Raw genomic sequence first — 12890 nt, 5'->3', positions numbered from 1 at the left:
CCATTTATGGGGAAGAGGGGAGGACTTTAAGACTGACGATGTTTCAGGATGGATGAGAAAAGGAAAGTAGGATCTGTTTGTCCTTCTGTCATGAATAAGGGAAGAAAAGCTGGTGAAAGAGGAAAAGTACCGAGCGGATTGTTACTTACAACGATGTGTGCCGGTGACGGGGACCTGGCATCTTTAAGTGCTTGTCTACTTTGAAGACCTCCTGGTTGAACATCTAGCAGGGGCCATTTCATCTGTAGGTACTGAATGGCAGAAAGGAAACAGAATGGAAAGAAGGAAACAAAACATGTTAACAATGCAGAAAGCAAAAACCAAAAAGAACAAATTAAAATTAAGACAAAAAAAAGGAGACGACATTTCCTGACGGGTGTGTGGGTGTGGAAACTCAAAAACATGGAAAAGCAAACAAAGATCATAAGGCAGATGGTGGATGAGGTGGAGATGGCCTCAAGCATGCATCTGAGGGTCCAGCAGAAGTGCACATTGTAAACCAAATTACTCATGTTTTCTGAAAAAGAAGGCGCCCAACGGTTCATTTAGCAGCCAGGTTTCCTCACAATGAGCAAAAACTCGAAAACAAATACTTGTTTTTCTCCAAGTATCTGAGTGGCTTTGGGTTTTATTAAAGAACTAATTTAGAGGGCAGAGGTTAGGGACAGCTCTGTACAGTTTCAAGATGACCTAATGTTACAAATGTGACTGTTGTCAGAGTTTTACTGGAACTCATAAAGAGGTTATAGTATGGCATCTCACCACACTCCTCTGAAGCAAAAACTCCTGACTGGTCTCGTTAATGATTTACTTGGCCTCTATCAGAAATCTCTCTCTCTCTCTCTCTCTCTCTCTCATGCTCCTTCTCTCTTGCTCTCTCATTCACACACACACACACACACACACACACACACACACACACACACACACACACACACACACACACACACACACACACACACACACACACACACACACACACACACACACACACACACACACACACACACACACACACACACACACACACACACACACACACACACACACACACACACACACACACACACACACACACACACACACACACACACACACACACACACACACACACACACACACACACAAGCCCAGAAAAGCAGATAAGCAGAAACAAGGGTCATGAGAAACATCTGTCTGTGTTATAAACTGGGTGGAGTCCTTTTAATTTGATGACATGTGCTGTGTTGACTGTTCTACGTAAAATAATCATTCCATACTTGTACCTTGTACTGAGCAACAAAAGTGCTTCCTAATCTTTATATTTCCAATCATAATAAAACATGATAAATATTTTAAATCTGCTGTCATTATAAAAATACTAATTCATATGAAAAAAAATGCAGTTAACCGTTTGTAGAATGTCTCAGTTTGACCTTGCTACATACATAAATGTGTATATGTGGTCCACACTCTGCTTATCAATGTCATGGCCACCTGGTTTTAGGGAAAGAGGTCACAGTGGCTGTTTAAGCACTTCAGAGCTTTGGAAAGAAGACAAACTATTGTAAAACTCAACAGTTACAAATATTATAAAACCAGTGATCTTAACAAAAAAAACAAAAAAAACAAACACACACACACACACACACACACACACACACAGTAAAGTTAAATATGTCATTAAATTTGCAAAGGCAACAAGAACCTTAAGTTTATTACCCATCAAATACTATTAAAGACTATTAAAGTTTGGCAACAGATCTGTTGAATCAAAGAGCAGGACGAAGAAACAATCACCGGTGCTTATTAATGAGCAAACTGTGCAACAGGCCCATTTTGTAGCCTACCCAAAGATATGTGACAAACTCTGCTTTGATATAAGCTGCACTATTACTTCCCATCTACGCTTTTAAATAGGTCTGACGGGTTACCTTGAATTTGGGTCTGAGATTGTTTCTTCACTTCTAGACCCTGTCTGAATCCTATTAAATTATTACCTCATGAGTGAGTGAGAGATCATGGGTTTCAATGCAATAATGACACAAAACCAAAGATTGGTCTTTGTGCAGTGTTGTTACATTTCATGAACTTTACACCATAGTTATTGGGCGAGATGCCTGGATCACATTTGGGCATTTGGTGACAAAGGCATTGATATAAATGATCAATTATAACTTCTCAGTGCAACATTTTGTTGAGACCTCTGACACAATCTATGGAGCACAGGGGGAAGTAAGCTTTAGTAGCAGTTTGGAAAGTGCATGGTCCTTCAGGTACATTACATTCAATTTCTTGGTGTTGGCATCCAGTAAGGGTGACCACTAGTTTGTATGCATGTCTGAGAGTGTGTGTATGTGTCAGTGCTGGTCAGAGAGTGAGTGTGCCACGACCCTTCCTGAGACTCTGTCTAAATCAGTGGTAATTAGCCAAGAGTTCACTGTGGGGTGCCTGCCAGTGGTAGACGCTGGAGGGAGTTATTGACTCCATGTCCTCCGTTACAGCCCCTGCAAGGAGAAAAACTGTTTGCTGCCTGGTCTTTCTCCACCACTACCACTCATTTATGACCCCAAGATGGCTTTTACTGCTAAAAACTGGGCTTGTTTATGCCTGTTTATATGTCCTAAAAGTGGAGGAAAAAAAAGGTTGTAAAAACTCCAGAGTTGAGACTTGTATGTTTTTATGGACCCCCCACACTGGGCATTAATTGCCATGAAGGGGAGAGGTGAGGGGAAGGGGGTTGTAACAGTAAAGAGGAGAAAGAGGGCCATGGGGCTGTTGTCATCTATGGGGTAATTCAAGACAGTGCCCATTGGTGCCAGAGTGGCTAGAAGGCAGCAATGCAGGAGAGAAGGGAGATAAATTGTGAATCCAGTCATGGGAAACTGCTGCCATTGCGAGTGTACACATGCTCACAACCATGCAAATATTCCAACGCAGCTGCAGCCAGCAGAGGGGTCCAACAAGAGGACATTCTGAAGAGGTGGGTAACGAGCATGAAGGTGACACCCCAGAGTGTGGCAGTGTGGCAGAGAGACATCGAAACACTACAGTGCGAGGGAGGGTGCCGCAGCGCATGTCCTAACAAGTGGCTCTGCTTCAGCCTCACTACTGCAAATGTTCTCACACGCTAATGTCTCCTGCAGGTTTTACAAGCATGCCTAAGAAAATGGAGCCCTGGCAAGCACTGGGCTTTCCGATCACCCCCTTCTTGGCCTCCTTCTCGCTACCCCGCCTGTCTGCCATTCTAACGGACACACTGCTTAGGCTTGAGTAGGCCATGACCTCTGACCCCTCTCTGCAGCTCCATAAGCCCTCCCTGTTCCCCACTCTGTGACCTGAAAACTCTCCTGCTATGAGGGGGCCCCCAGGGTAACTCAAGAGCCATTCCGATGTGACAAATTGCTCCGGAGTTCCAGGATAACTCTTTTCTCCACTGTCTCTGTTACTACCCTCCCTCCCACACAGACAAACACTAAACAGCCCCACTGACAGACCCCCAACCCTGTAATAGCCACCCAGTAGTTGTCCTCTAGCTCCTGGTTGTGCAGCAGACGGCTTCTCCTTCTCCCCGCTCCCTTTCAGCCTTTCCACCCCTGCTCTTTTCCTCTACCCTGCACCCCTCCTTGCCTGGCAAGCCCTACAATGGGAGCTGAATGTCTCAATTGTCTCTGATGAAGTGAAAGACAAGGGAGTCCTCTAAATCCTTACAGTGGGATGAACTCACTTTCACTGTCCCTATTTTCCTATCCACTAATGCTTTCCCAAGCACAAGAAAGGGGTTGGTAGTGCCGGGTAGGATTTGTTTATAATAGCTTTGACTAACAATACATTTTATTATTAATAACATACATTTATATAAACCATTCATTCAATCTATAATATCAGTCAAAAAAGCAAAGCATGCCTGTCAGGAGTTACCAGAGACCACGGTCCTGAGGTGTAAACCCCAAATATATCCTTACACTTGAACAGTTCGCTTCATGATAAATTCTTTGTGGCTCAATCAATCTGCGGTTACCAGCACTATTTTGTTACTATACTAGGCTTCAGTGGATGCTCTCTCAGTGCTCACCCATACTTGAGTGACTCCTGCTGTACAAAGATTTGACATGTTATATGCCACTGAGTGTTAACCCAGATCGACACTCGCTGTCACCGCAGTGAAAACAAGCTGGGGCAGCAGAGGGGATGCAGGGTCAAGACAAGCAGAGTAGCATCCCAAGCACTGATACATCATTCTCACACATCCACACATGAGCTTACTACACTGATATTGCTAATTTGACAAACTGACACAGAAGCAATTTGGCCTAAAACACCCCTGTCTGTGAACAGGCCATAATCGGTTCTTTGCCCCCCAAAATAAAGCGTCCTATCAAAAAGTGAGCAGATTTCAATACATGCTTTTGACAAAGATATATTTTTAATGTGAATGACAGACACAGAATGTGCAAAATTGTTCTGCCTGTTTCTGGTCAACAACCAGCTCCTTTCCATTAAAGCCCCATCTGATGCGTTTATCACATCCAGCCTGGCGGCTGGAGAAACCACCACACGGCTTGTTCGTTTTGTTTTGGATTAAGAGCAAAGGGCTTCAGACCAATCAAACAAACATAGCTCCTTATGTGCCAATTTGGCTTCCAAACACTGGTCCACTTTCCAGCAGGGGACCATGGGACAGATGATGAGGACCACTGGGGTTCAATCGAGCATGTGAGTAATGTGAGAAAGGAGGGGAGACCGACACAGAAAGACAGACAGACAGCAGCTTGGGTTTAGACTCAGCATATGGGTGCTGGGTGTTGCTCTAGAGGGTCCAGCAGATCTTCAGCCCATCTGTGGCCTCCTCATATCACAGACATGACATTGTACTACTTGCACATTTTAGTGTGTACACATACAACGTTTACATTCCCAGTGACGCACCCCGACAAACTGTACATGTGTGCCACATTAAAACATTCTCTGGTCGACAGGCCCTGCAGCTCCTCTGGGAGAGCACAGAGATATTGGATTGACAGCTTGCAGATTACACCAATCAGACTACTACTATAAAGAGCTTTATTTAAGTCTGAAATGATCAAGGCTAGTAAGAGGAGCCCATTCAAAGCTCTGCAAACAAACTGCACAGAGCTTAAAAGATTAGTCCATCCCGTTTGGCTACAATTTTATTCCTTTAAAAATGAGAGCTGAGCATATTGTCTTGATCTGCTGTGGATATTGCCAGTCTTTGTCCTCACTCACAGGTGCACGAGAATAAGAAACACATAATTTGTTGAGGAGGGGACAGTAATTTTCTGTAATTGAGGGAGGGAGAAGCTTAATGCAACACAGACCCTTTGAAATCCCCTCAGTAGAAAAAAAAAGCTATACAATACATTGCAGTATCTGTTTCTGTGAGCTGTACAAACAAATAGGTTGCAAATGGAAGTAGCATAAAAATTTCTTGACAAAACTGGGGAGAAAGTTAGTTGACACATAAGGGCCTATCATGGCTGCTTTGGTTCTACTAATGCACATTTTATGAGTAAATATTAAAGAAAAAAGAGATGCCCCACCTGCTCTGATAGCCAGAGGCATTTTGCAACCAGGAAAATAAAAGTGGAATGTGGGAAGGCCTGGGGTTTGAGTGCCCTGGGGCAGAAAGGGGTCCGGTGGGCCCATATTTACTCCAAAGCCAGAACCGCTTGGGGGTTCCACTGGCCCTGACAGCACTGGAGCAGCCGCCCTGATCCAAAACCTCCCTTCCTCACCTCCCACCCCCTACCCCCTTTGCTAACAATCTCCACCTCAAACTCCCCTTCTCTCCCTTTCTTGAAGAAAAACTCAACCTGACACTTTAATGTAAGCCTTTTTTCCACAGGGGAATGTGTACGTTACCTCTCCACCCAACTCAGACTTTATTCACCCTTAAAATTGGGCTTTAGAAACAGTGTTGTGAAACAACTATTGTTCAAAACATCTCAGCTGCTACTGCAATATTTAAGTTAAAGTAGGGGAAGAATTGCTTGATTTTTAACTGTTATTTTCTTAGGATTTTTTTCTCCCTAAGACACTTGATTTTTATCTCGACTGCTCTGGAAGTTAGTTTTGCTCTCTTAATCACTGAATCAAGAACGTGAGTACGCCTTTGCTCTGACACTGTTTACCTAGCAGGTGTGTACAAATGTGCTGTTCAAACACCAGCTGATTGACCAGAAAGTTTCATTGCTCAACGTGTAGCTGACACAAATTTTCCTACTATCACAAGACGACAAAAGTAAGTCTAAAAGAAATAGCAAAAATTCTTCCCATAACTAAACTGATTGGATAATGACAGGCTATAACAAAGATTACACCTGGATGCAGAAACACTGCTGTGTTCTTAAAGTCAGTCTGAGGGTGACATGAGTGCAGTCCAAAACACACCAACTTCTCAGCAAGCCTCAGAAAGTAAACAGCGTTCCATTTCTGACTTCTGCACCCCCTCCCCTTTCCCACTGTCCCTCTCCCTGTGTCATTAAGAGTATCTCTTGGCTACTCTATAAATAGTGGCAGGGAGGGTGAAGGCCAGCAGGAGCTGGCTAGTCTTCCATCAGCCCTGCTAATGAACAGGCGCTCTGGCACCTTTAGCATCAGGCTCTGCTGTAGAGTGTCTCTGCTTTCAGGTGATTCTGCTGCTTCACAGCTGCACTAGCTGCTCTTCTACTTGAATGACTCTCACACTGTATTTCTTTTCCCTTATTCAAACACAAGCAAAACTTGGGCGTGGGGGCTCTTTTGTGGGCTTCAACACTCACAAAATGAGCTGTGACCCGTTAAGACACTCTCTCACTCTTATTAAGTCTTTAATTACTTCTGATTAATTAATTCTGATTACTTTTCATGTTTGCTAAAAATATATCTTGATGCAAAAATGTAATTTGTGGGGCATGATAGATCAATATAACTAACAACCTAATGCCAACTACATTCTTATTAAGGTGTTCAATCAAACCATCAACCTAAATAACAAGACTCTTTATTTTCACTCAGGTAACAGGTCATCTACAGATGCCAAGTCAGAAGAAAACTGGATTTACTGGTTTTGTCCTGAGTACATTTTGCCACTTAAGAGTTCTGAGAACTAAAAGGCCATCTTGGATGAGTGGTAGAATGGGCTTTAAGCCTAAAACAGCAAATCCAGTTGCCTTTAAATGGATATTTTACTGTATTATTTTGTCTTTCTGCCTTAACTTATGTAACCAATCGTGAAGTCTGAAGTCTAGACCTATTACCTTAATATGGGTGTTCAGTGTTGGTGATTTCTTTGCATTATGATATTTTGTTAAATTGAAATACCATTACTACAGCTGGACAGAATAGGGAGCATGGACGAAGTAGGCTGAATCATTGACAGGGCAAAGATCACAACCTGGATTTTCCTGGATGGAGTCTTATACACACACTAACCTACCTAGAGGCCTCCTGGAGGTAAACATGGCATGTCTGCAGGCCTAGGTGTGTGCGAGCTCCTTCCAAAAGGCCAGGCCAGGCGGTAGAAGGAAAAGAAGTTAGGCAACTCAGATGCTTACTATATGCTTACGATTGTCTGCAGGAAGTAGGGTTAGGGGTGTGGAGGGGAGAGTCAAAAAAGGTGAAGAGCAGCTGAGCTCGGCTACTGGCGCTGGAGGGAAGCTGAACACCTGCCCTAAATGTTGAGTGTCTGGTTTTGTTTGGCAAGAGTTTACTATGAATTAGTTAAACGGTAGACTGCATATAAGGAAGCAATGAAACATGGCTCAGAGGGAGAGAAATGTGTACACTCTCTGTCTTTGCAAAGACTTCCCATATTCTGTAATACTACACAGTATCACACAATTCCACCTACGCATATTCATCAATCAGAAAGAATTTTGTAGAAGGCATAACACACGTACCAACAAGCAATTAATCTTTACAAAAGCATCATATGAAACCAACAGTCAGTCTGTTTGTCTCTTTCACACTTGCACGCATTCATTTAAAGCAGTTCAGTCTTCCAAGGTTTTCTACGGAAACCTTTAAAATATTTTAAACCTATGGACTTGTAAGACAACCAAGTAGACAAAATCATTAAACTTTAATGTATTTAGGTTCAATTAGCTTTACAGTTGCATTTTACTGTATTTGCTATGATATCATGCATTGAGGAAGTCAAGAAATTTCCCACACAAGCAATTAGATGCACACTTGCACAGCGGGGTACTTTTCCACAGTGGCTTAATGAATAAATAAGTAATAAGGGCTTGGTTATTGGAGCTCATTAAACTGGGAGATGCTTCCATGACAGCAAGACCTGAAGAGGGTCAAGGGAGGCATCTGCGTGGCTCAGGAAACAGTCCCTCAACAGCCCGGCCACAAAGGTTGGCCCCAGCACTAACCTCCAAATCAACTGTCACCTCCAAATCAACCCTTCTTCTCTCACAAACTGCAGCACATGCATCTTCATGCATATACACACTAACGCACACACACACACGCACACTAAGCCACAAAATTATACACATACAAACACACACACCTCTCATGGCTAATTACCACTTAGCTCAATCACGTGGTGATTGAGCTCCGTCCATAAGAGCCTCCGTCACCCTCCTCCCCCGCAACACAAACAGCAGCACACACGTGCCAATTATTGATGAATCTTTAATATGCCGTTTTACAAAGTCTTCATCTCATTTCCTACCACTGAGCAGGTGATTACTCAACCAACAGGACAAGTAATATAAACACAGCTTTGGTACTGAAAATATTATGTCCATAAGACTGAGTAGGAATAAATTAGCTTAATGTAATATCATTGCATGGTTTAAATAAAGTGGCCTGAGCCATTTGCAGAAGACATAACTTTTTTTTTTGCTCTTCCTCTCTTGAATCTCTAGCTAGCTCTGTATAAAACCCCCAGACAAAAATCCCACGCCGCGATAGCATGTCAATAATGAGCTGAGGCCATCTATTGATCAGCTTAATTTTGCATCTATTAGCTAGGGAACGGCTTGCTCCGGGGGCGAGGGAAGCCAGGCGCTAACACGCACCGACAGGCTGGATGGAGATCATTACAACTGATGTTCACACACACACGCTGTGATTGACATGGAGATAAGGCAGGAGAGAGCCTGGACTCGCACGCCTCCCCACACACTAAGCTAATGATACACCAAACATGTGATTTGTGTGTGTGTGTGTCTGTGTGTATGTGTGCAGAAGCATGATAGAAAGTCTTTCTAGAAAGAGTGGGGGAAAAAAAAGGTAAAAATAGGAGAAGAAAAGCAGGCCACACGCCTTTGCTAATTGGCACAGTCAGACAGGGAAGCTCATAAAAGAGGAAAAAGCATTTAGTGGAGCACCTTATCAAGTCTGTGTCATCCAAATATGGTTGACTACACTGCAGAAAAGCCTGGCTTTGACCTGGAAAGCATAGCTTCATCTAATACTTCTTGATACTTCCTTCCTTGCACATGAAACTCTGCTGAGGCATTAATTAGGAAAATCGTTTGTTTTCCAGTGAACGTAACATTGCAAGTTTCGTGTGTCTCAGGTAGACAACAATAGAAGCTCTTTTTCCCCCCCCTCACACTCACACCTCACAAGAAGTGGCACAGACAGTATAGAAGAATCCATATAGAAAGGGAGTGGAGAAAACAATATGGGGTGATGCCCTTTTCCTCCAGCTAACTTCCAACAACTACTGTGGTAACAGGCCTGGCTTGGCATTGATGCAACCAGCTGCAACATATGATGCCGCGTGTTATCCACACAGAGAGTGGGAGAAACAGAGGGAAAGCAAAGGGCCGGTAACTGCACCTTTTACTACACTGTTGAAAAGAAATGACTGAATCTTTGTGTACATTTTCTGTAAATCTGACTTTTTACAGGAAGGAGGTCTTGTTTCATGGCAGATAAGTTCAATGAAAGTGGGGTCAGAGGCACCCCCCAAAAAAACCTTGGCTACAAACTGTGTGTTTTTGTCAGCTGTGGGATGCAGTGAAGGGATTGAGGGAGCAGTGAGAGGAGGGAGGAGGTGAGGGAAGTGGGGGTAGAGGAGGAGAGAGGAAAAAAAGCCCTCAGCCAAGCCATCAAGTTGAACATTGAACTTCACAGTAGTAGCTGCCTTTCTATGCCTCTCCTTTTGATGTTACCTCCAAAGCAAAGGATCAAAGGCTTGGAGTGTGGCGTGGGGAAGTCCCAAGCTCTTAGCCTGCCAGCCTGTGATATATGCAAAAGTCTACGCCAAAAGAGAGATAGAGAGGGGGGCAGAGAGAGAGAGAGAGAGAGAGAGGGGGCAGAGAGAGAGAGAGAGAGAGAGAGGGCGAGAGAGAGAGAGAGAGAGAGAGAGAGAGAGAGAGGGGCAGAGAGAGAGAGAGAGAGAGAGGGGCAGAGAGAGAGAGAGAGAGAGAGAGGGGCAGAAGAGAGAGAGAGAGAGAGAGAGGGGCAGAGAGAGAGAGAGAGAGAGAGGGGCAGAGAGAGAGAGAGAGAGAGAGGGGCAGAGAGAGAGAGAGAGAGAGAGAGAGAGAGAGAGAGAGAGAGAGAGAGAGAGAGAGAGAGAGAGAGAGAGAGAGAGAGAGAGAGAGAGAGAGAGAGAGAGAGAGAGAGAGAGAGAGAGAGAGAGAGAGAGAGAGCTCAGGAGAAAAATAAGAGAAGAAGCTTGCATAGCATGTGGCTAAATAGTATGTTTTGGGTCTAATGAATGACAAAGAGTTGACACAATCAGCCAGTTAGTTACAGGATGACGTAGAGCAGGACAAAGTGCACACAGGAATTTTAGAGAGCAGGCTTTTTTAAAAGGAACAAGGCAGGGGATGGGATGGGATGGGATAGGGTGGAGTGGAGTGGAGTAGAGGGTGCTGGCAGTGTTTGTTGCCCTCAACACTTTTCCCTCTCATCCAGCCTTCTTTCCCCACCCTCAACCAGCAACGTGGGACAGTCTCCCCCCTCCCGCTCCACCTCCACCTTGCACCAACCCCCAGCGCCTTTCCAACATCAAGGGAGTGAGAGTCTGTGTCGTCTCGACATAAATATACAGTGTGCTGTTAAAGCAAGGACTACAGTAAACACAGTGCACATGAAATCCTGGTTGTCTTTCGCTGGAGCACAAACGCTCTCTCACACACACACAAACACACACACACACTAAACACACTGTGGGCTCAGCTGGGCCAAAGAGTGGAGCAGAGGTGTGCTAAAATTGACAAATCTCTAAGAGACAAATACAGTCCGCACACACATACACACACCCTTTCCCCAAGGCTGTAGGATTAAGAGGTCCAGCTGGCTGACAGCAAGCCCTTCCTTCCCACGTATCCCGTCGATCACACACACACACACCTATATCTGCAGTCTCCCCACACTCCAGAGACCCTCACACACCTCCAACTTCAGGTCTTTCAGCCATCCAGCTTACCAAGCCCGCCAGGATGACACACCCAAACTTGACATTGATCAGCCCTGAGCCCTTTACACTGCTAGTGGAAAAAGGAGTCCAGAATATTTTGTGACAAAGAAAGTTGTGACGAGAAATCTGTATGTTGGCCAACCAACACCAGCACGTAGGATACATGCCACTGGCACCTTCAAAGCAATTTGTTCATTCACTTCAGTGTAGCCGTCAGTGCTACTGGTGGCTCTCTTCAAGATCTTCAGTATTCCTTGGCCTTAAGAGCTAGAGGAAGAGCAGAGAAAATGAAGATTCGAAGAGGCTGCTGTAGATAATATTTATTGAGCCCTGTTGATAATAAGGAGAAAGTGATACAGAGAGGAGAAAGAGAGGGTGTAGGAGGAAGAATAGGGAGGCCTTAACCCCCCCCCCCTTTTCAACAGCTGTCAGGTCACTTTACAAATGTCTGGAAGAAAATATTCAGCAGGGTTTTGTATGAGGGTTATGTCACTTTGTCGACATAAAGGTATGTGCACTTGAATGAGTAAGAAAACAAGCCTTCAGTATTCCAATGTGAGATAACTGAAAGATAGGATTATGTTACTAGAATCGATTTAGCACATGCGTCATGTGCTATGACAACCCAGAGGGAATAAAGACGAAACAACTGGTCAACACAGAGTCTGACAGAAACCCAACCAACACTCAATTTTTCAGGGCTGAAACCATTAATACTTGAAAGTTAAACATGTCTTTGGCATTTCAGTGCTACAATTTAGTGTTACTTAATGTTGATGGGATTAGCTAAAAATCTGCCAATATTGTCAGTTATACTGATGTATCAGCCTTATAAACAACTCACTCTCCCGAAACCAACAAGAAGAGAACTGAGATTTAAAGGCCTCGTGGCATCAGAGGGTGAAATCTAAAGCTGCTCTGTTGATTTTGAGGAACCACAACTTGTAAATGAGATTCGTACTACAACAGTGCTGCAATTTCACAACCAAAATTGTACCTCTATCACATGAACACCCTCGTGGGCGCTCTCACATTCACTTTCACCAGCATGACCACTTCAGCCTTAATGATCGAGCTTGTGTTGACTAAAATTTAGTGGGAAGTCAAGGCTGTGAGAATGAAACATGTGAATTCTCAAACTTATTTTGTTACATGGACTGTTGGGGGAGTGACGAGCCTCGTGGGGATAAGAAGAGGCATGATTTAGGGTGAAGTTTGGGTGAAGACAAAACAAGACCAGCCTTACTGTTGTGATCACAACCAGAGGCTGCTAAAGCTGGGCTTGGAGATGCCTTGCCCCAATGGATAACTAATGAGAACACCAAAAAAATCTATTTGGTAATTCACTACGATACCATCGACAGGGGCAGATCACTACCACAGGGTTAGGGTGTAGAAGGAGAAGGGGGGAAAAATACAAACAGACAAGGCAGTGGTGTAAGGAAAGAATAAGAATTAGGGAGTGAGAAATGGAGAAAGTAGAGAGCAAGAGATAGAAGGGAGGAGAAAAAAAAAA

General features: G+C 44.0%; 1 protein-coding gene across 47 annotated transcripts in view; it reads right to left on the bottom strand.

The window, feature by feature from the left end:
• The window catches only part of tcf7l2 (transcription factor 7 like 2), an 86190-nt gene that overhangs the window by 56082 nt on the left and 17218 nt on the right, over positions 1 to 12890 (bottom strand). For 43 of the 47 annotated variants that reach the window (XR_010911796.1, XM_067487406.1, XM_067487409.1 and 40 more), the window contains exon 4: positions 150 to 251. The exons of the other annotated variants lie outside the window; for them this stretch is intronic. Coding sequence is in view for 42 of the 43 variants with exons in the window: in XM_067487406.1 (XP_067343507.1) it covers positions 150 to 251 (102 nt within the window). In the remaining variant the exon portion in view is untranslated. The remainder of the gene's footprint in view (positions 1 to 149; positions 252 to 12890) is intronic. 47 annotated transcript variants of the gene reach the window in all.

This window comes from Channa argus, chromosome 20 (assembly GCF_033026475.1).
Source record: "Channa argus isolate prfri chromosome 20, Channa argus male v1.0, whole genome shotgun sequence".
Lineage (NCBI taxonomy): Eukaryota > Metazoa > Chordata > Actinopteri > Anabantiformes > Channidae > Channa > Channa argus.
This window is presented reverse-complemented; position numbering and strand designations above follow the sequence as displayed.